Source organism: Amblyomma mixtum, chromosome 5, assembly GCF_055824585.1.
Source record: "Amblyomma mixtum isolate Tamu chromosome 5, ASM5582458v1, whole genome shotgun sequence".
Classification (NCBI taxonomy): domain Eukaryota; kingdom Metazoa; phylum Arthropoda; class Arachnida; order Ixodida; family Ixodidae; genus Amblyomma; species Amblyomma mixtum.
Window position 1 is genome coordinate 29,300,125 of NC_143016.1, and position 23,498 is coordinate 29,323,622.

Genomic DNA, 23,498 nt, shown 5'->3' on the forward strand with positions numbered 1-23,498 from the left:
TGCGTTAGCAAAGAGAAGTGAGTCATATACTATAAAGAGATTGACTACTAAATATACTTAGGCATGAAGGTTTTAATAAGCACTGTACGAACCGCTTTTAGTACACACTCGAGCGCATCATTGTGCCGTTCACCACTTCCAGTTTCTTGTGCGCGTGGGTCGATCGTATTGCACAAATAAATGAGCCGCCAGAAAATCAATCAATCAAACAAACAAACAAACAAACAAACAAACAAACAAACAAACAAACAAACAAACAAACAAACAAACAAACAAACAAACAAACAAACAAACAAACAAACAAACAAAATTGAAACCCAAAACCGCTGGCTTACACATAACTGACTACTGAGTCCTGTCTCTGCGCCCGTATTTTTAAAACGGGAACGCGTATGTATACCTGGCGCAGCCTTTTCGACTCCTGTAATCGAATACGCGTTATAAAAGATTTATTTTTGCTTTTCTGACTGATATACTTAGGACGCTTGTCCTCGAGACCGCCAGTGACGTCTCAGTCCATCTTGCCTTAATGGATGCTAGCGTTTACGCCGCGTTGATTCTCCCCTGCATGGCTTGCGCTGTATATCACGTTTATGAAAGTCATGTGCAGAAATTTCTTTCTGAAATACTCTAATTTTACATTCGGTCCATTCCTGACATCTAGATTGACGGAGCTGCGTCTGAGTGACTGATATTACGAGGTTGGAGTTTACCTTCGAGCAGCGATCCAGGCAAAGTGTGTAACCTAATCTGTCTTCCAGGAACGTCGTAATTGAGTCGGCAGAGCAACGTAACTTACGTGAACTCAGCCAGACACATAGCAGGCGCTTCAGAAGCTCCTAGCAAAACTGTTATGCGCATGCCTATCTTTTTCTTTTTACATTTTATTCGCCAGATCGCGTAGCCTGCGCCGTTCAACTCGCATTAATCGGGCACACCAAACCCTTTTCTCATGACGCGGCACGTATACATTTCGCCCTAGTTCGAGGAACCTCTTCGAGATATCAAGCAGGCACCTCTAAATACGCCGTCCACTCGAATGCACGAAAAAGAAAAAAAATTTTCTCCCCTCCAGAGAATATAGGAATTGTGACCGCGAGCGGAACTGCAAGCTGCACCGTCGAACATGCACGGTTCCTATCGGGGGGCCACGCTCTCGAGTTCGCCGATAACGTGCCACCCGAGTGAGCTGACCGTCGACTTAAGTGCGGTGACAGCGACCGTCGTCTCGAGTCGCATTTGGCGGCGCGAAGCCAAAAGAAACAAGATTAGGTATAGCGAAATGTAAGCGCGAAGAACAGGAAACCTCCTTCAAAGGTCGAAGGACCTCAGGGGAGAAATGTTTCGCTTTTGGAGAGAAAAGGCAGACAGAAAAAAAAAAAAAAAGACTCTTCTATCGTGCTGCTCGCGCCCTCCTAGCGGCGATGTCCACGCCATAAAACCCCCCGATTGCGAGGAATTAGCTTTCGTAAGAGCGCAGCGAGAGATATTCTCAGTGAGGGGAGGGTCGTTGTGCCCATCACGGGATGGGGAGGAAATCGGGGGAAACGAAGAGGCCTTCTATCCGCGCTGGAGGTGCTGCCTCCGAGATCTGCGGCGGACAGGACTTGACGCGGGCTTCGCGCGTGCCCTGCGTTGGCAATGCCGGCGTTGCCTCGAGGACATACTGGCAGCGACAGCGGAATCCACTCGGGACTTCGGGGCCTGGCGGGACGAATTCAGAGCACGCGTTCATTGTAAGCAAATCGCGGCGGTGGTGTTCCTTTTCGGCATATTTGATGCCACGTATAATCGTATGATTAACGGCTGGTGTGCTGGCCTCGTGGGTGGATTTGAACCTTCTTTCGTTCGGATTAGAATGACGCCTAGACGGCCTACACTGCGAGAAATCGGGCAGTATGCAGAAAAAAAAGGAAAAGAAAATTCGCATAAAGTCTCTGTACAAGCTGTAAAAGTCTCTGTGGTGTCATTACATTTTGTGGAGGAGTCTCAAGGGTTTCGCTGAAAATTAGCCACATTGAAGCCTTGTAGTTCACGTGGGTTTAGGCTTTTTATTTAGAATTTTTTTCTTGTAACACTATACGCCGTTTGAGTTCCGGTGTTATCGAAATTGCTTTTTGAAGGAGCACAAATAACAGTCATTTGTTTTTGTCTCACTGACTGGATTACTTTAAATTTCAGGGAACTGTTCTTATCCCAGGTGGTGTATGATTGTGCAGGTATTAAAGGTCAGTTTTGGAAACAGAAAACTTTGCGAGTGTGTAAGAGCATGCATTTACGATCATTAGCAACGGCCATTATATCACGCTCGCCGGGTGACAGTGCGATGTTTCCTTCCGGACTTGTTTCTTTCGTATTGATGGTTTTATTTTTGCTTTGGAAAACATACGCCACGTATTGAAGCCCTGGACTTAGTGGTTCCATATTTAGGCTGGCTTATTGCTGAAAGCTTGACTTCTTTTTCGTATGCGGGAAGGGGGGGGGGGGGGGGGGGGAGGGCAAGTGACCAAAATTGAGTGAGTTGTACGGTGATACACAGAAGCTAACGGAATGTTCTTGCTTGCAGTGAGCAGAATCACGCATGTGCAAAGAAACGCAAAAGACCTACAGTCATATTACACATATGAACGGGACCCACACGATAGCGTGTCTCCTGACCATGTGCGTCACCCACAGTCATATTACACATATGAACGGGACCCACACGATAGCGTGTCTCCTGACCATGTGCGTCACGTGACGCGTTTTAAGGGCGTGCGCAGCCCACGTTAGGAAATGAATGGCCTCGGCCACAGCGCGCCTTGGCCTGGGCAGCATACTCCGATTTTCCGAGGCGATTTTTACACTGCTTACACTTCCAGTATTGCTCAATCACTCGCCTGATGTGTGCCCGGTTTACTTGCGAAGTGTGGTGCGTTGCGTCCAGGTACGCGTGGGCGCGAACGCTTGCTGGGAACATAAGCCACAAACGGCATGTAACGGCGACATTCACTTTGTCTTTTCAGAGTCGCAGTGAAAGCAGAGAAGTCCGACATTCCAGGAGATCGGTGAGTGCACTCCAGTCAGAAAAGAGCAAAATGGGAGTGATTTGTCATTTAGTACACTCCTTTTTATAGAAGGGAGTGCGCTGGGGGACAACTTTACTCCATTTTTTACTCCCACATAGGAGTATTCGCATTTCCAGTGTACCACGTACAAGGGCGCCCGCAGAATTTTTTGCAGGGGGGGGGGGGCCCATTGGTTGTTGGCGCCGGAGGGGGGGGGGGGGGGTATATTCGTAGCGAAAGGCACTATTTGCGGAGTAAATTTATTTATTTATATATAAATAAAAAATAAGTAAAATACACACATGAAAGAAAATTACAAGCAGCAAATTAAAGCGCGGATTGTAGAGATACATTGGAGTTTATCAACAAAGAAACAATTAAAATTAATAAAAATGCAAAAAGATACTATCAATACTCAAAGTGCTCAGTCTTACTGCATACGGGTTCTCGACTCACCCGAATTGATGACCAGCACACAGCGCAATATGTTCACAAACACGCAACTACAGTCACTCAGTCAGTCTTCCTTGAACAGCAACTGTAGGCGCCTCGGATTTTTCTGGGCGAATTGCGTAGTTACACGGGTGATAAATTCATTTCTGTGCTTCATTACACGCTCTCAGTGCACAGTCATCATATATATTGATTGGAAAAATGGTTGAACGAGTACGTTGAAAACAAAAGATGACTATATATACAACTAAAACTTATTTACAAGATAAATGCACGCTCGCAGCTTCATACACCTCGCTCCATCTTGCTCGCGCATCCGCACAGTCGAGCAACCGCACACACACTGCTCGCCGCTCGTCGTTTTCTCGTCCGCTGTCTTGGTTGTTCTCACCTTCGTTGACAACCCGCCACTAAAAACACCGAAGCACAAACACAGAGGCGCGCACACGTGCAAGGGCTTACTTGCCACAGTATCCACGAATGCGCACTTTTGGGGTGTAAGGAACGCCGCGCGACTTCCGAGGGGAAGGGACACCCGCAACTAATTCAGCCGGAAAATTTGTTTTTGTGCTTTTATGGGGTTCAGAGCCCCAAAACGACTCAGGCTATGAGGGACGGAGTAGTACAGAGTTTCGGATAATGTCGACCACCTGGGTCTCTTTACCATGCACTGACACGCACAGTACATGGGCGCTGTTGTGATTTGAGGCCCAGCCAGAGGTGACAGGCGAGCCAGGCAGGCGCCATCGGGCTGCGTTGACCAAAGGCGCTGGTTTTCGGAGAAGACGCAAGGAACGCTGGTGTGGGGGCGCCTCTGGAGACTGCGTCGCCGTGAACAAAAGCAGCTAATCCCCTTTGCCGAAGGTTCTGAAAGCGGCGCTTCTACCGCACTGAGCTCTCCCGTGGATCGGAGGAGACAGCGCGCGGCGGCGGCGCCAACTCGTCGCCCGCTTGCCCCTGAGCAGCCCGACAAAGCGGGGGTGGACACGGCTGATTTGTCCTTCCCCCCTCAAGAATTCATCGGTGGCCGGCGTACGAACGTATCATGATTATAGCGAGCGACCTGTGCCCTGTGCACTGTCTGCCTCCGTGTCGCTATCTCTCTAGAGATCAAAGAAACAGACACCCATCTCAAGACGGCTCGAAGCACATGCTCGCCGGTGCCGCTGTATGTCTGCAACAGGTCGTCCTTCAGCAGAGCTGGCGGTGGCGTGGTTTGAAAACGGCGGAACGACGCGCGCCCGGACGCGGCATTTCGCAGATGTGACCAAGCGTCGAAGCGGGGCTGCTTTTACCCTTTTGGCTGAGCGCACCACCGCCCCTGGCGTGCGGCCATCACTCACGGTTCGAGTGAGTGATTTTCCAGGGGGGTGCAGCCGCCCCCCCTTGCCCCCCCCCCCCCTCCGGACGCCCATGACCACGTATAGTGTTTATCATACAACAGTTTTGCTCCTCCGTCTATAACGTGAACTAAAGAAACGGGAATGTCCAATTTACTCGAAACGGTGGTTTCGTGTACTTTACGGCAAAGAGAGATACTCGTTTAACCTAAGTGGAGGTAGTTTGGCGGTGTACTTGGGGTGTCGTGGGAAAGGGGGGTGATTGCGGAAAGAGCTTCAGAAAGAAGGAAATGAAATGAAATTAATAAAAATGGCTTGGGACACGGTGTGTTCAAGTTGGACATTCGGTACACAACGAAGATGGCGCCGCTACGGAGAAGTAGAAGTTGCGATAAAAAGAGAGAATGCAGCAAAGAAGAATTAAGGTGTTAACCATCGTTCAACACGCGCGCTCACTATACGCTCGCGAAACTAACGTGATTACCACACCGGTATAGATTACATGGGCCCTAGAGGGATTCAAGCTGGCTGCTGCAGTATTGTTGAAGCGGTTTGCTTCGACATGCTACGCTATTTACTTAGAAGCATGTAAGACGCGAGCCTATGGTCGCGATATCTCTCTTTTTTTTTATTCCATCGTGCACCGCCATGCTACGGCAGCGTGAAAAACGCGCCCTTTCAAACTTGTCGCGGCAATACAATCCACAAAATGCTGCCAGCGTTTGGTTTCTTGCGCGTTTTCGTTTTTGCGTGGTCGTTCCAGAGCAGGTATGTTTCAAGACGGATAGAGCTCTCCGATTTTCATAATTCTCTCTTCGACTACTCACTGGGATCTAAAGGCGCCGCTTGAGTCGAGCTACATGCACCTTGCAGTGGAAACTCCGGACGAAAGAAAAAAAAAAACTTCTAAGAGGGCATTGACGCCAGGGGTGCCATTTTTGCTGTCAGTCTTAACATTCCCTTGCTGGCATCACCCTTGTGGTATGTGGGGCTATCGTTTCTGCTCATCTAACAGCCTAAATCTTTCCCTTATCTTCTTTTCTCACCAGAAGAGTCCTGGATCCCGATCACTTGAACGAACGAGAAGCCCAAGGTAATCTAGTGTTCTCAGCTTGTCTGCTCAGATCTTAACGGCATTCTTCACGAGGGCTGAATTTTCGCCTTTTGGGTTTTGCAGAAGCCTCGAACGACAACTTAGTTTCGCCATGGACGTGACATACGTAACCGAGAAGATCATTGGTATGTTCTGGGATACCTTGCTTTCTTAATTGTTGTACTTCTTCATCAGCTTCGACTCTTAATTTATCACTCTTAACAGAAATGAGTAGAAAGAGAGTAAGGTTTTCGTAAAGGACAACTTACTCCCTTTTACTCCCATCTAGGTGTATTAGTGTTTAGAGTGTACAAGAGAAACAGTTCAGCAGTGGCAAATTAACGTGCGTGCTTAGAGATGTCTTAAAAATACGCATTGAAAGTATCTTGCGTGGGGCATTTCTGTTAACGGCTCTGCCAAACGTAGCTGGGAGTGATCTTGCGGGCTCGAGGTTAACTTTTTTTCTTTGTCCAAGAGACTGGGTTTAGAAGTTATTTTGCTTGTAGGCGAATCTAAGGCACCTGACGCCCAGTATGGATATTTCTTTTTTTTTTTTCAAACGCCGACGTTTTATTCTATTTATTGTTTTTTTTTTTTCAGTGGTCACGTTCCCCGAAGGTGGATTGGACACGACCTATCGGAGTAACCTGAAAGAGGTTACCCGAATGTTGAGGACAAAACATGGAAACAAGTATACGGTAAGAGTATGCGTTTACACAAACTAAACGTCCTTCCGAAAACAGCAGTTTGCAGTTTGCGAATCACACTGATTCGTGTGGCGTTTGTTATTATACTAGACATTTGCAGTATACCTTACGGGCAAATATAACGTGCCCTTGAACTTTACAGTACCGGAGACTGATTCATTGGCATTTTATTTTCACTTTCAGGTGTTCAATCTTTCTGAGAAGCGACACGACCTTGCCAGGCTGAACAGTCAGGTAAGGAAAACAAAACAAAAAGCTGCATCTGCATCCGTAGTTTTGTTGGCGGCATGGTCAATGACCGCCATTTACTGCAGATAGGTTTTGCACAAGGCTTTGTCACGCAACATACTGCCATGGCGGTTTCAACACATTTTCCGTGTAAATGACGTTCGCTGCTTCAAATTTCGTTTTTAAATCTATAATCCTTATTATGAGCACATTCTTTTACCCTAAAAGAAAAGAAATGAAATGCCTCACCTCAGACGCCAACGTTACCAGTGAAGCGTCCTCGTTGTGAAGGGCTTCTGCCGTATATTGCTTCCTACTTTTGGTCGCCGCAAATTAATGCACACAAAAGAAAAAAATGCTACCTTTATCTTCCTCGCCCACTTCTGTGGCCAGCAGGAGTTATACTCATTAACAGTAAATTGGTGTAGCAGCTCTAAACGCGCTGAGAACAGGAATTATTTTTGCACATGGGCGCTCCAAAGTGCGAAGTCTTTCCCAGTGGTCCGCCGGGCTCCAGCACGCCTTCGTTCTCTTTCACTGCACAGATCATGGAGTTCGGATGGCCAGCGCATCTCTCACCACCCCTGGAGAGACTCTGCACCATCTGCAAAAGCCTCGACTCGTGGTTTCACGCCGACCCGCAGAACGTCGCCATCCTTCACTCCAAGGCGAGTCGGAGCATTTATTCAGCGCATGCGCCGTAGCAAATCCTATTGCACGAGTGAATTGTCGAGTGGGTGCAAGGTGCGAAATGCTTGCGAGTTGGCAACTGCGATTGACCTGTACTCATTCCAGGGCGACAAGGGCCGCATCGGAGTCGTGCTGGCTGCGTACCTACACTACACCAGCATATGCGCCAGGTTGGTTTCCTTATTTCCTTGTGGACTGAAACAAAAATGATGGTCTACGAGACAGGAGGAGGGATTCGATTATGTTCTCCACCAGATTACTTGGACGTTGACGCCAATTCGTATATGTTGCCTTCCTCGATGAATAATCTTTCTGGAACAGTCGCAGATCACATAGTGCTAAAGGGTAACCTTGGAGGGCACAATAATGTTGTTTTTGTTGATTTTCTTCAAATGAAAAACACGTCCTTTCTTTTTTTTTCGTTTTGGTATGTGCAAGTATGAGCAGTGTGAGAGGGAACACCGGAACGCGTGGCCTCGGCCCTTGGCAAAGCGCTGCCGCCGTGACCCGGGCATGTGCGAGGGGCATGTGCGGATAGAGCAGCCGATCATGCTTACTGGGCATTCGCCTTTGCCGTCGATTCTTGCCGCCTGTCGGTGACAGCGGTCTGCGAAGTGTGGCGGCTCTACAGTAGGGGAAAAAACTCTCTGGACCGCGTGCGCAGTAAGCGAAGTGTATAGCTCTATTATTAGCCGCCAGCTGGAGGCGACCCTCGTGGAGGTGAAAGAACAGGATTTTGACTTTCACCCGCGCAAGTGTGGTCTCCAGCCGGCGGCTAATAATAGAACTAACGACTTTGTTTACGGCGCAAATCGCCCAGAAACTTTTGTCCTCGAATGTACGTACATACCGCGTTTCATTTGTCGTCCCGGTAACACACCTAACCTGACGCTTCGCGATTCTTTGTTTCTTTACGATTACTACTATTACTCCAGCAATAACAGTAGATGAACTGAAGAATGTGAAATTCTGCCTACAATCCACGCTAGCACAAAGCTGTTTTAACGTTCCTGTCCATTATAGGACCGCCCCGCCGCGGTGGCTCAGTGGTTACGGCGCTCAGCTGCTAGCCCGAAAGACGCGGGTTCGATCCCGGCCGCGGCGGCTGAATTTCGATGGAGGCGAAATTCTAGAAGCCCGTGTACTGTGCGATGTCTGTGCACGTTAAAGAACCCCAGGTGGACGAAATTTCCGGAGCCCTTCACTACGGCGTCTCTCATAGCCTCAGTCGCTTTGGGACGTTAAACCCCAATAAACCAAACCAAACCAACCATTATAGGACCTGGGGTGTTGTCGCGAGTAGTGTTGGCTGCCTCTGTAGATGGCTGTGCCCAGGCAGTTCCCATTACATACACCGGGGACGTCAGCAGTGTGCACTTTACCGGCCATGGCTTCCAGTCCTTTAAACTAGCTCTTCTAGACCGTTAAATTACCTTAACTACTTTGCTTTCCAGCGACAACCAGGCGCTCGACCGGTTAACAATGAGGAGGTACTACGAGGACAAGCTCTACTCTTCTATGCACCCTTCCCAGAGGAGGTAACTACAGTCGTGTTTATTATTCTGTTGCTAAACTTAGTGTTCCCCGATTTTTGTAAGCCTGCAGCTACCAAACTACATCCTTTCTGCACCTTTCTGATCGGTGCATCTCTCTGATATTTTTGGGGTGTCACCGTCGTAGCTATCTTCGGACGCACATCTTCCTCAGAACTCCGAACGATATCTTTGCGCAGTGGCATTGCATTCGTGGTCAAGCTGGTTTTCGTTCCTATTTTACCGCCTTTCCGTAAACTGAACACATGGTACATGCACAGTTAACTCGCGCCGCCGCCTCACTTCCCTTTCGGCATCGACGGAACCAAGAACATGCCGGCGGAAGCATATATGAGTGTGTCTGGTGCTCCCTTCCGGTACTGGTGCATGCGGAAACCCTGATACCTGACGCAACAGGCAATCGTTCTCGCTCGGTCGCGCTGCTCACCCACGTCTTTGCAGTCCCATATATATGCACGCCTTTAAAACTCGCGATCGCTGCGCGACGAAGCGTGACGCCCGTTTATATTATTTCACACATCAGTATTCTGCGGTGTTAACGACAAAGCGCTCATGTCGCGTGACCTGCGGCATGCATTCATGATGCAGGAAAAAAAGAAAAACGGCTATAATGATCTGTTGATACTACAGACGGCACTCAAAACGGTGATCATGACACCGATGACGTTCTGGCTATTATCGGTGATTTTTGCGATTATAGTTACGGTAAAAGAAAACTTTATGGGAAGAACGTGAGCCTAAGCAGCGAACATTTATTTCACTTTTCCGCAACGCATAACGCCGACATTACATGTGGGGATCCGTCCCGTTAGCCCTTGTTTTGTCGCGTTCGTAGTGTAGCTCACCCGGTAACGGATCAGCATGAATTGCTTGAATTATATTGCCGCGAATCTTTGTAGTGTTTATTGGTTCATTCTTCAAAGCTGCCGGCACGCCGCTTTATCAATTTATTTGTGATGCAAGAAGGGACCAGATTTATTTCGATTGATCGCATCCAGGTGGAGCCGCTTCTACGTTGTTCCAGAATGTTCAATAGCTTTGCACGCTTTATCTCGAAAGTTTGCTATCAGCTTTAAATTCAGCACGGCCGAGAGCGGCGGGCATTCGGTTCGACGATCACTGATCACGCTTGTTGCTACGCCGCCGCCGACTCATTCAGTTCTTTGCGGGCGCAAGTCAGCCTAAATAGAGAGTTTCGTATAAAAGCCATTCTCGCTGTTTTCCTTCTCTCCGGACTGCAGTCACCACTTCGTGTCAACTGGTTTGGATGGACGGATCGATGTGTTACTAGCAGGAAACAAATGAATTGCTTGAACTATATATTTGCATGAACGGATTGATGTGTTCCAAGCAGGTACCAATTGCTGGAACGTAGTTTTCTGAAAAAAAAAAAAAAATTCTTTGTCATATATTTTGTACAAAATAAAAAGTGATTTCAATGGCAAAACGCAATTCGCCCAAGGAAACTTTGAAATTCAGAAAGTGAGAAAGAGTACAGTTGAAAAGTTTTCAAGAATATGGAAAACGCGGGTGAATTACCATCTTCTTCGGTGACCCGCTTGCGGTTGCACAAATAAACGCCGTTTCCCTGCTACAGGTACGTTAACTACTTCACGGAGCTCCTGTCCGGCAACATCAAGATGAACAACAACGCGCTGTACCTGCATCACCTCATCCTTCACGGAATTCCCAACTTCGACAACAGAGGAGGTGCGGGCACTTCTTTCACTTGTAATAGAGAGAAAAAAAGAAGAAAAAAATGGAAGGAAACGCACCGTCTTTCGCAAGAGGCCGGTTTTCCTTTCTCATCCTCTCCGACTTTCCTTTCTTTTTTCTTTTTTCTATTTTGCCAGGTTGCCGGCCGTTCTTCAAGATCTACCAAGGCATGCAGCCCGTGTATACGTCTGGCGTCCAGTAAGTCCGCCTCTGTTGTTTATTATTATTATTTTTTTGCTTTCTGCTGGTTATTTTAGTTGCCGGTGTAGTTATAGCAATTTTTAGAGGTTAGAATTCGCATATTCACTGCGCGTTTCCCCTCTGCTCGTGGAGTCAAATCCCCTCTGCAATTTTAGTCGCTCCGTGCGCATAGGTGTACCGCAGGATTGCTTGTCTTGTAAGCCTGTAATCTTCCTAGTGTCCTCTTTGCGGCGGCACTTTTCAAAGCCCGCATCGAGGCGCAACAACATAAGATAAAAAAGAAGTCGTTGCTCCTATCCGTTGTTATCTATTGCTGATCTTTCTCCTTTTCTGTTGATTTAGTGCACTGAAGCTGCGTCTCCTGAGAGTAGATAAGCGAAACTCAAGTGTTTCTCGTTTTGTTTGCAAAGGAATTACTGTAATTATCGCTATTACTCACCGCTGATCGAACTGTTCTGTATAAGAAAAATGCGGAGGGGGTTAAATACCACTGGTCATTTTTATTGCAACGTAAACTGCTGAAGGGCACTTTGTGGCTCAGATATTGCGAACGTAAGCTTCAAGCTCTTCACTGTGATCGCCGTGATACTGGCAACGACAGTTAGCAGCGCAAGCACATCTGCTCGATGCATGACCTGTGCGGTCTCCGACTCGACGGCATCGTGTGTAACTTAAATCTATAGCCGGTTTATTCGGTTGCACTTGACAAGGCAAATTGTGCGGTCTAATCTCGGAAGTATTACTAAGAATACGATCTGGACGGCAGACCCGTGCGTGTCCTGTTCACGAGGTGTGCTGATCATGCACACATTTAACTGATTTCTTTGGAGGTAAGGCGCGTGCAAACTGGACGCTGTCTTCCCGCTATTCAGAGCCTCATGTCTTCTGACTACGCCGGGCTTTCAGGGTAGGTGCGCATGCGCAGTTCGGTGCCGCCCTGTTTTAATGGGCTGGAAGTTGAGGTCATGTTGACATAGCATGTCTTTGACGGCATTGACAACGATGGGTAATGGGCACATTTGGTGGCCTTCTTAATAGGAGGCAGGCAGGCACTTTCCTCAGCTCTTGGGGGGCTTACTTTAAGGAAGTTTATGTAGTCTTTCGGCTTATGAGTTCCTAGAGCGCAGTGCAGGCGCGCAGTGTGTCTTGTCTTGGCATATCGCCCCCAATGCCATCGAGTGGCATGCTGGCTAGGCCCCAAAGTGTCCAGTTGGCCTGAAAAGCTGCCCTCGTGGCGCGCAGCGTGGCCACGGACGGCTCTCGGCGTCTGGTCGTGCCGCTGGAAGCCAGCCAGCCCCTTCGGGGCGACGTGCTCATCAAGTGCTACCACAAGAAGCAGCGACCCGCCGGTCGGACGCCCATCTTCCGGGTGCAGTTCCACACGTGCACTCTCGACGGGGGAAAGGTGTTCTTCGGAAAGGCGGACCTCGACGATGCCGTCTCCGGTGAGCCCCGCCCATCGGTGTTTCAACTGCGCGCGATACTATCTGCGCTGAGTCTCTAAAGCCGTACTCGGAACGTTCACATGCTTTCCACTTACGCAATCCCGCCGCCAAGAGCTCCCTCGCACCGCAAAGTTTGAACGTATTTCGAAGAAGCAATCTTGCTTGCGCAGCCTGTACGGTGAGGTTCGCTCGCTCGGTCATTGGCATCGCAATTAAGCTACAGGGAAGCAGAGGCTCCGGGGGTGCATTTTAACGGCTTCAACAGGTGTGTTTACCCGCGAAGCCAGAGTAAGCTGAAGTTAGGAACCACGTTTTCAGTGAAACACAGCATGGGCTGCCGCAGCCAGCGCATTGGGCGCGGGAGGGTATTGTATACTTCATTGTTCTCGGAGGCCCTAAGCATGTCTTTGTTTATGGCGTCGTTATTGCGCCAAAGGTGCGCGGTGCTTCTCTTCACAAAAAGTAACTTTGGATGATGCAACACCGCGTAATTCAAAGCGACTGAGCGATTGAGCGACGCGTCGCAGCGACGACTCAAAACAGGTTTTTCCGCCGCGGCGACAGGATTCGCTAGCATTTTCGCTGTCATGTGAAACAGGCTTTAGCGGAATAAAAATGGCGATTGTGTAAGTTTATGTACAGCCGGCGGACTGGGCTCGGTACACGGCAGCACACGAGCTTTCTGGGGTAGTATGACCTCGAGGTTTCGCAAGCGCGTGCTGGCGATTTGGAAGCATTACTTGAAGGTGCACTGAAGAGAGATTTGAAATTGTCTTTTTACCGCGGGAACTCTATCTACACTACCTGAGCATTCGTAGAAACTTCGAATTATTGTCATGTGCCGCCGATTTCCCTATCAAATCGACCTAACTGTCCCGGCTGCCCCCCATTTTTTTTTAACTCACCTTCGAAAAGAGGAGGAGTCAGCCAACGCTTGGAGTTCCTTTCAGCCAGTCCAATGGCGGCTTCGCTTTCGCTTTTTTTTTGTTTTTGTATTAGGGTTTCCGTGAATAAAGAGTCCCAGTCGCAGACTGCATAGCCGCAAAATAGGCCCGTGTAAATAAAATACGCGTGGACTTTTTGCTTTCGCCGATCGCTACGTATTACTCCGCCGATGGCAGAGCGGCAAGTCGCCACGCGGCTGGCTGAAAGGCACTCCACGCGTTGGGTGACTTCTCCTCTTTTCAAAGGTGAATTATGCAAAAAAGAAAGGCGGGAGCCGGGGCGTTTAATTCGATTTAATAGGGAAATCGGTTGCACAGGACAATAATTCGAAGTTTTTTTGTTTTTTTAATGCGATGTTGGTTGCCTCAGGGCATAAAACGGTATGTAATGATAAATGAGGATGCCTAAATAAATGAGTAAAGGTTCGCTGATCTAATGAAATCGAGCAGTGAACGATGATGAGGTCCTTGTGTCCAAGCGGTGTAAGACCCTTTAGAAAATTCAGTCTGGCAACTCGGCAGGCATCATCATCAGCAACTTTCGTCGGCGTCGTGCGCCATATTTTGGGCACCTTTGGCTGGAAGACGCGCAGCTATAGCGCTCTGCACAGCCTTTGCTCTAGTTTCCACCTTGTGGCATGTCTGGTTGCGTTTGTGAAAGCGATGGCGGAAAATTTGCAGAGGTCAAGGGACCTGACTGTCATCCCGGGCGGATTTTCAGAAAGGCTTTTGGACTCCTATCGTCCGGCCGCACCTCTCAGCGAAGCTACAAGCCGGTATCACTGCGATCCGTCGACAGTGCGCGTTGCCGTGTTACCCTGCAGGTCGAATCTACTGTCGATAAAGGAGGGCTAACAACACTTGGACCGGACTCGACTACGAGCAGGCGCACTGCAGGGCGAAATGCGTGTGGATCCGGATACGGGCGCTCGATCAGCGATCTAGGCCGCAGCTCGTCGCCCGGCGTCGCCGCGGGCGGTGTCGTTGCCGAAAGCTCCACTCTAGCACAGGCATGCTGTCGTTGCTAGAATCTAGCAAGCATCCTTTCTGGTAGCATGGCCGTTTTGTATTTTCTTGTGCGAACGTGAAGTAAGCTGAGCCTGCCGGCCGGCCAGCCTGGATCCCATGCCGGCGTCATAAAAACGAGCTAATGAGTGTTCTCGACGTAAATAACAAGCCCTGTGATAGGGAAATGAGAAAATACATCATTTTTCTGGGTCATTGGTCAATACCGAGTTGCTGGTAAAAGTGACAACTGTGGTACGAGCGAATTTGTTGCGAGAACCGCCTCGAAGCCTCGGGCCGCTGGCCCGACGCTGGGGTCCGGCTCGACTGGCGCCCGCTAGCTCCGCTGCTGAAGGCGCCGTAGAAATTGACCATACTATTATTTTATTGTGAGATGATGCTGTTAACAGCAAAGCGGAGTGAAGAATAGGCCTTCAATTATAGCGCAGGCGACTTCCGAAGCGCCGGCCCCTGCCGCTTCGATGCGAAGCAGGCTATAGGCCTAGCGACGACCACGGCAGACAGGCAGCCGCAGAGCTCTTCGCCCGGAGCGCCCGCGAGCGGTGCCGTTGCCCAAAGCTCGCAACATCAGCTGGCATGCTTTGTCGCCGCTCGAGTATAGCTGGCAGTCTTTCTGATAACAAGGCGATGCCGTCTTTTCTTGCAATATTTGTACACCAAGCCAAGCAGCGCTCAGGCACTGCTGCGCTGCGGCGAAGTGCGACACCGGTTGTCGGCGGAGCTTGGGTAGAGCGGCGCAGCAGTGCTTGCCGCTGCGTGTGTCCCTGCTTGCTGTGGTGTGGCAGTTCGGAAGCGGCGCGACGGACGTGTTGCCGGACATGTGTCTCCTGCCTTAGCCAGAGTGCACAGGCCCTGACCGAACGAAAACACACAGCTGCTGCTGCTGCACTCCGCCTATGTCGCCGTCGTTTGCTGCATGTTCGCAACGGAGAGAACGACGGCGCTCCTCGCCGCGCCGCATCGTCGTGCTCTTTTTCGCGCACACGGAACTCTCTATGAATGGACGTGGATTCTTGAAAATCCAAAACAAGCGCGTTTGAGCTACGTTTTGATTTTGTGACGCGCCGAAACAGTCGCCAGCATCGGAATGCATGTCCTCGAGTGCGCCGAAGGTGGCACCTTTATTTTTGTGCTCACTATACAGCGGAGCGGTTACACGGTAGAAGGAACATTTCGCTGCTCTTTCAATACTTATATCATTTATTTTAATGTGAAAACGAACAGGTCACGGACGAGAAGAAATAAGCATGCAGCTACTCCATGCGCTCCGGGCTCTGGAAACACAGCTTGTTTCCGTGCGCGTCTCTTTGCCGCGCTGGCTGCAGAAAGGCACACAGCAGCATGCTGGCATCGCGACTATAGCTTGGTGCAGATAGCCAATGTCAAGGAACATGGCTAGGACACAAACAAGAAAATTGCGCTTGTTGTGGCTTCGCCGGGCGCGCGTACTTTTCAATCTGGCCCGAGCGCATACCGGCAGGCGTATGCCCAAGTAATGGCGGAGGCACCGCGGTTTGCGCACCACACACCAGATGGCGCTGAATTTTCTAAAGGGTCTATTGCGAAAGACCCGCTGCCACCAGGCGCCGAATTCTTGTCGGCTGCAACGCCGGCCGAAGTTTCTGGGAATGCTCGGAACGTGCAGATCGAGTTCCCGCGGTAAAAAGACGAGCTGAAAATCCTCTTTAGTGCACCTTTAACACTGAGTCACTTGGCGTAACGTTATGAATGAAGTCCCGTTATTTTTTTTTATTTTTTTAAACCAGACTCTCGGTTTCCGGAAGATGGCCAAGTGGAGTTGCTCTTCTCACAGCGCCCTGACGACTTCAGAGGTATGCATCGCACCACATTTGTTTCTTTGTTAAATTGAACATTTTACCGTTATATAAGATTGTTTTTATAAGATTGTGTTATTTCAAACGCCCTGATGACTAACGGACATTCTAAGATCACGTCAGTTTTCATTGTCACTGTCGACGCGATGCTTTTTGTACTTGCAGGAAACGGTTCCGTGACTGACACTATCAGCATAGGCGAGCAGACGAAAGACCCGTTAGTAAGACAAGATTCATATGAAAACTTCGATTTCATACATGAAGACAGCCAAAGCGGTACGTATCTGGTCAAAGCCTACACACAGTTCAATTTAAAGCAGGAAATTAAATTGCATGTAAGGAGAGAATACCGTGCATGAGCATACTTGTTTGCTCAAGAAACCCTCTCAGCACTTTTTTTTTTTACTTTTCTTTCAGATCTTGATGACCTTATCGAGCCAGCCAACATTTCAGGTGGGTCAAAAGCTTGTGCTTACAGCATGCGCAATTAGCGCGTTGATCATCGTAAGCTGAACTCTTTGTGGTGGTGGCCCGCTTGCATGACGCATCTCTTAACTGGAGAGCACGTGAGACTAAATGTTGCCTAGGGCGTTGCTAATCGCTCTCGCTTAAGCTAGACTAGGTCAGTCTGGCGCGGCACTGGCACATTACTAGAGAAACGAAGTATTAGACGGAGGTCGTGATATATTGTTAACAAATGGCAAATGGTTTAAAAAACCAAACAGTCATGTCGCGAAGCGCAGAATTTCGGTCACCGAGGGGGTCCTCGTTTGCATTTTTTCACGATTCTGCATTTCGATTCTGAGTAACGCCGCTCTTTGCAGAGGCATGTTACTGAGGCGAGCTCGAAAGTGAAGTAAATACATCATATTCTCGGTATAGGGGCCAGCCCTTTCCTAGAATTCTTGTTTATCGGTATTTTATAAAAAGCTTGTCTGAACTGTGTGGTTTTATACATAATACCGTCATTAGCATGCATCTTACTAATTGAGTACACATTGAATAGGTCTTAATTCCCAGGAGATAAATCTTTGGACAGCAGAAGAACGACGGTTTTTCTCCGTATAGTCTCCACCGCAGTGTTAGAAAGCGTCAGACCAGTTTGCTGCGGCAGTGCTTATTTCTTGTACGAGCGCGGCGTCTGCACCATGGCATATAATCTCTCAGCTATGCCTTCAGAAAAGCTCTATCCGTGCTGCGGAGCGCGTGCTGGCGGGGGCTGTTTTGCTCGCATTCGGCGGTGCGTGTATGTGTGCATCTTCTCCTCCTGTTTGCTGACTGCCCCTTTGCTCTCCTCTCAGCGGTGGCCGAGTGCAGCGCTGTGCGGATTAACGGTGGCGAACTGTCCTCCCGACCCCGCTCTAACACGGCTAACCGCCCCTTCGCTCGGCCTCCTCTTCCTGGCTCCCAGTTCCCCACGCAGAGGGTCCCCTTGACGGAAACCTCTACGCAGTGGTGTCCAAGGGGGCCAAGTCCGCCGAGGGGGGCGTCTTTCCCCCTTCCCCCAACGCGGCCCCTGACACTGACGTGCTTGACGGGCCGCACACTGTGAGCATGGACTCGGGCATCTCTTCCTCCTCGGGCCTGCACAACTACGGCAACCCTAGCCCGCAGGGGCTGCTCCACAAGGTGCCCAACGGAGGCACCGTCGGTGAGGGACCCCCTTCACTCCCCATTTCACTCTGGTCAGCATGCCACTCACGGGCGGATTGTGGTGGTCGTTTTCTCGGTTCCTTTGCCGGGGGAAGGCATCTGACCGCGGCTAACCGCTCAAAGGCACCCTCAGACCCCTGGCATGTGTCCGTCCCGTGTGAAATGCATTAGAGAGTTTTAGAACACGGTGAGGCTATCGCTTAGGGGTATAGGGTCACCCTATTCTAAAACTTGTTAATGATTCATCGTCTCCTGAGCCCTTCCTCCATGAACTGATTGCATCTCAGTCACGCCACCCCCTTCTACAAACGTCCTCTCGGGAGCGCTAGAATTGGTACGGACGGACGCACGGAGCCAGACACTCTTTTGCTGTGTCTGTTTAAAACTTTTGCCCTTTTAAAACAATGTTTAAACAGCAGCTAGCCCAATCCAGCACCCCTGGTGTCTTCTATAAAAATCTCGCGCTACACTACTGCCTCTTGCGAATAAAATTCTTTTTGTTTTTGCACCTTATTTTAAATCTGCCAAGAATAAACATAACAGTGCTCATAGTTGTTGTTGTTAACCTTGTACAATGGCACATGCCCACACAGGGGGATCGGCCAAGAAGTAGGGTGCTGCGACATTGATAACATGGGCAAGTGCTTTGTCTTTTTTGCTGTTTAGTTGTAGTATCTGTTCTTGCCGTAAGGCTTCATGTCTAGCTGCGAGGCAGAAGCCAGATCGCGCGTTCCCTTTTAAAAATGGTCTATGGACTGTCTAGCAACAGCTTATAGACTCTATTGCCTCCCTACAGATATTTCCCTTCGTCTATTCATAGTCAACAGACTTTCTGCTGAGAATTCTATAAAAGTTATGGCCATAAATTTATTGATTGTTTATAGACTGTATATAGGATTTGTATTGACTATAGACTAATACACCACCTAACCTGGCACAGCACCTCTGGTGTCTTCTAGACAAATCTCACGCTATGCTACTGCCTCTGGTGAATAAGATCCTTTTGTTCTTGCTCCTTGTTTTGAATCTGCCAGCATCACCTATGTGGCAGTGCACAGTGCTGTGATGTTGATAACATGGGCAAGTGCTTTGTCTTTGCTGTTTAATTGCAGTATCTGTTGTTCCCATAAGGCTCCATGTCCAGCTGTGAGGCAGAGGCGGGATCATGCGTTCGCTTATAAAAGTGATCTATGGGCTGCCAGTGACTTCTTGTAGACTCTATTGCCTTCCTATAAATATTTCCCATTGTCTATTCATAGTCAATAGACTTTCTATATACAAGTCTGCTAAAAGTTATGGCTACTAATCTATTGTCTATACACTGGCTATAGGATTTGCACTCACTATCCAGGTGAAAATTTGCTGCTGGTTTTCTACTGGGATCCTACTGGTTCCAGTAGTACTGTCTTATTAGCATATTCCCAGCAGCTACTGGAACCAGCAGCTGATGGAACCAGTATTAGATGGAACCAGTAGCTGCTGGAACCAGTTGGTGCTGGAGTCTTTAGCCTCCATATAGCACCGAGACATTACATTTAATTCTGTTGAGATAAATAATTTGTACAATATGTCCTTTAATTTTTTAACCTTTCTGTAATATTAAAAACTAATGATAAAGTAACTTCCTGAATAATAAGGGAGTAATTACTTATTGACGTCCACCCAAGCACAGCCATACGGCTACAGAGGAAAGCTAAACAGCTTTCTCAGAAACTTTGAAGTTAAAGAAAAATTCGTCCTGGTCCGGCGTTCGAACCCGGCACCGCCGCAACACAGTGTTCCCACTTCGAGTTACTGATCAATTCGCTCTCTCCCTACCATAAGCTTGCCGTGTTCCTCGTCCTGCTCCGGGGTTCGAACCCAGCACCACCGCTTCACCGGAGCAGTCGTTCTACCAATTGAGCTAACCGAAGTGAAAACACAGTGTTCCCACTTCGAGATACTGATCAATTCGCTCTCACCCTACCATAAGCTTGCCGTGTTCCTGGTCCTGGTCCGGGGTTCGAACCCGGCACCACCGCTTTACCGGAGCAGTCTCCCTACCATAAGCTTGCCGTGTTCCCACTTCGAGTTACTGATCAGTTCGCTCTCACCCTACCATAAGCTTGCTGTCCCGGTTAGCTCAATTGGTAGAGCAACTGCTCCGGTGAAGCCGTGGTGCCGGGTTCGAACCCCGGACCAGGGCGAATGTTTCCTGAGAAAGCTGTTTAGCTTTCCTTTGTAGCCGTATAGCGGCGCTTGGGTGGACGTCAGTAATTACTCCCTTATTACCAATCTACTCCACCTTGGGAGATTCCCCTAAACATTTGATTAACTTCCTGAATGTTGAGCACGCACAAAAAAAGAGCAAAAACACTCGAAACCTGTGGTAAAAAAACCTGCGGAGAGGGCGGCTTTTCCGAAAAGTGTAGTGGTAGTTAACCTGTGTATGGAGTGCATCGGTGCGCTGGAGAGCGGGGCTACATGTCGGCACGCAACAGGCTATGGCACTCAGTCGCATCTCACGCACCTCTCCTCTGTTCTCTCCTCCCGTCCAAACGGCAGAAGTGGAGGTCCACCACCCAGCTGACGGCGGCCAGCAACAGCACCGCGTGCGGAGCCCCCTGCAGTCAGAGCACGCCGAGCTGGACGACCTGCTGGACGGGATGCTGCGCGAGATCCGCTCCATGCCCAACCACCCGGCCTCTCCGCCACCAGGGGGCCGCACCAACCCCTCGTCGTACGGCACGCTGCCCCACGGCAGCCCCAGCTCGCACTCAAACCCGGGGTGCGTGTCCTCTGGCGGACGCTCGCTTTTCTGCTGTCAACCTTTCCCATGCTTTTTAGGTGGAATAAGAACCTCTTTAAAAGCACCTGCAGGGAGCGCTTTTCAGGGCATGTCTGTTGCTTTCTTCCTGAAGTCCGTCGCACATCTTTTGCGCTTTCCATCCACGAGCCATTTGAGCAGCTGTGTTGCGGTTGTGGTTTACGTATCGCTTGCACAGGTGGAGGAGAGGCAGCAGCTTTTAAACAGTTTTCCGGAGTAGCCTGTTCTTTGGCAATTGAAATTTTCGCTAGTTTCAATCAGCCTGCAATAACAAGAGGAAGTCAGCATGATTAATCCCAAAGAGCATAGGAACAAATTGCGTAAGCGTGCGTCAAGTGTCCGTGATTTACTGCACTGCACTGATGAACAGTCTGGTCTGGATGATGCATAACACTTTATTGAAGAGCAATACGATACACATGATTGTGGAGTACAGGACGCTAGATTGTGAGTGGTATCCTAGAAGATTTAGATTGCAGCAAAGGTATCTGATATTTCAGAGGAAATAAAAAATAAGGAAACAAAAGAAATCAAATGGGACTCGCTGCAAGTATGCGTTCGGGAGCCGTGTCGCGCTATATATTTTCTTTTTGCTCGGTCGCGCAGCCACGGCACCATCTACTACTCCTACACTTCGCGCACCACGTCATCGGAGAGCCCGTCAGTGGCGCACCGCAATGGCGGTGACCACGTGCCTGGCTACCAGCGCTGGCCGCTGCAGCACCAGGAACATGAGAGCCGGTCGCCGGACAGCGGCCATCGCACCACGTCGCCCTTCTCATACGGCGTCGAATACGGCAGCCCCGCTATGAGGCGCCGCCGCGCCCACTCCGAGTCGGCGAGGGACTCGTTTGAGGAACGCAGCTACGGCACGTTGCGCGACGCCTCGCTCAGCCCCGAGCCCGTGGTTGGCAGGTGAGCGGTGGCATGCATCTAACATTGCGAAGCATGGGGGCAGCGAGTGTAACGACAGATACCGGAACACCGGTTTTCCCAGTGTCACCAAAGAGACAGGAACACATTCACACATGCTGATAGCTGGCATTCCAGTCCAGTGATTGTCCTTTGCGAGTGTGTCCCTGTGTCCTGACCTTAGTTTCGCTAGTTCATCGGCTATTCTGTGCCAACGTGTTCCCATGTCCTGTCTGGTTTCTGCCTCCATGCCTGATGCTGCATTATACAGCTTCTTCTATCAGCTTAAACTGTTGAGGAGCAGAGCAGTGTACCGTATCAGATGTTTTCCGGCCAGGTTAAGTCATAAAGTAGAAAGTTCTGGGTGTATTGTAAAAAGAAGTTAAAGTCAAACCTGAGTCTACAGTACATGAAGGCTAAAGTAGCTGCTTCTAGCAGGAGTGGCGCCGATCGGGCTTGTTGGTAATTGATGACTGCTAGGAATACTACACAGCACAACTTTTAGGCAAGGACGAAGAAAAGATCCGACATTACCGCACTAGATGTCCTGCACTGGAGGAGGGTGAAAAGGGGCGAAGAAAATGTGCGCCGGGTTATACTCCGCGAAGCGCGCAGCAACTGCAGCTGCATTCGTAACGTCCAGACACGGTGGCAGGGAACTGCCCTTGGCTGTTACGTGTTTCTAAAATGTCAGTGTACGTTGAAGATAGCACGTGCACATGTGCTATCTGCCGAAACAGGGACATACAGTTATCGCAAAGCGAGCTTGTTGCAAGGTGGATCGATAGCCACGGTTATGTGCTATTCTTGTGGTAACGTGCGCAACGTCAAGTCTCAGAGAACAAAGATTGATACCACATACCAGGTAAATAGATGAGCCAGACAATGTAATACTTCGTAGGTCCGAGCTGTCTACTAGCCAGAAAGCATGGCCGCAATCAAGTTTTTTGTGCAATGATCTTAGCATATTGATCTGAAAAAAATATCTCAAAGTTTCTTGTGCCGCTGCGGTGGCTCAGTGGTTATGGTGCTTGGCTGCTGACCCGAAAGACGCGGGTTCGATCCCTGCCGCGGCGGCTGGAATTTCTTTGGAGGAGAAATTCTAGAGGCCCGTGTACTGTGCGATGTCAGTGCACGTTAAAGAACCCCAGGTGGTCGAAATTTCCGGAGCCCTCCGCTACGGCGTCTCTCATAGCCTTAGTCGCTTTGGGACGTTAAACCCCATAAACCAAACCAAACCATCAAAGTTTCTTGCTGTCTTTTCATGACGTAGCGTTCTTAATGTGCATTTCCTGCTTTGATTTAAACCTGCACCCTAGACAGAGAGGTCCTTAACTAGAAGAGGCTCGACCTCTGGAAAGCTCTGTGGGTTTCATTTGCCCCTTTTTGTTTTTTCATAAGTTATAAAAATCAGTTTTCTCCTCACACGTATTCCTGCCGTTACCTGCCGTTCAGATTTATGGTATAATTGGTTTCTGCATTAACTGCTCTGTTCAGAATGAGCAATTTGGCTGTTGCAGCAAGAATTGCCAGCTTCATTCACTGTCGGCCTGTTTTCCTTACAGCCAGTCGTGGCTGCAGAAGCAACAACAGAAGCTGCGGGCTCGCCGGGAAGGCTCATGGGAGGACCGGCATCGCAAGGAGAGGCAGTTGATTGCTGAACTACGGACGGCCACTGCCATGCGTAGTCCCGAGCCACCAAACGGCACAGTGGACACCTCGCCGTTGAATGGCGATGTGGGTGCACTTAAGGTTCGCACACGCATCTTCTCGTCAGTGTCTTTGATCTCGCGAACCTTTGTTCGCACATTTGGAACGGCAGCTACGGATTTTTTTAGCTCTGCCCCAC

The 23,498-nt window shown here is 49.4% G+C and overlaps 1 protein-coding gene across 12 annotated transcripts in view; it reads left to right on the forward strand.

The window, feature by feature from the left end:
• Window positions 1–23,498, forward strand: part of by (focal adhesion protein tensin) — a 260,886-nt gene that overhangs the window by 215,855 nt on the left and 21,533 nt on the right. For 7 of the 12 annotated variants that reach the window (XM_089543734.1, XM_089543738.1, XM_089543737.1 and 4 more), the window contains 18 exons: window positions 3,006–3,047; window positions 5,890–5,933; window positions 6,018–6,079; window positions 6,534–6,631; window positions 6,824–6,874; window positions 7,414–7,536; window positions 7,664–7,728; window positions 9,013–9,096; window positions 10,709–10,821; window positions 10,965–11,025; window positions 12,271–12,473; window positions 16,210–16,275; window positions 16,444–16,554; window positions 16,696–16,731; window positions 17,690–17,929; window positions 20,476–20,698; window positions 21,344–21,652; window positions 23,215–23,401. In XM_089543734.1, coding sequence (XP_089399860.1) covers window positions 3,006–3,047; window positions 5,890–5,933; window positions 6,018–6,079; window positions 6,534–6,631; window positions 6,824–6,874; window positions 7,414–7,536; window positions 7,664–7,728; window positions 9,013–9,096; window positions 10,709–10,821; window positions 10,965–11,025; window positions 12,271–12,473; window positions 16,210–16,275; window positions 16,444–16,554; window positions 16,696–16,731; window positions 17,690–17,929; window positions 20,476–20,698; window positions 21,344–21,652; window positions 23,215–23,401 — 2,118 coding nt within the window. The remainder of the gene's footprint in view (window positions 1–3,005; window positions 3,048–5,889; window positions 5,934–6,017; window positions 6,080–6,533; window positions 6,632–6,823; window positions 6,875–7,413; window positions 7,537–7,663; window positions 7,729–9,012; window positions 9,097–10,708; window positions 10,822–10,964; window positions 11,026–12,270; window positions 12,474–16,209; window positions 16,276–16,443; window positions 16,555–16,695; window positions 16,732–17,689; window positions 17,930–20,475; window positions 20,699–21,343; window positions 21,653–23,214; window positions 23,402–23,498) is intronic. The other 5 variants (XM_089543735.1, XM_089543745.1, XM_089543742.1 and 2 more) reach the window with 3 other exon arrangements.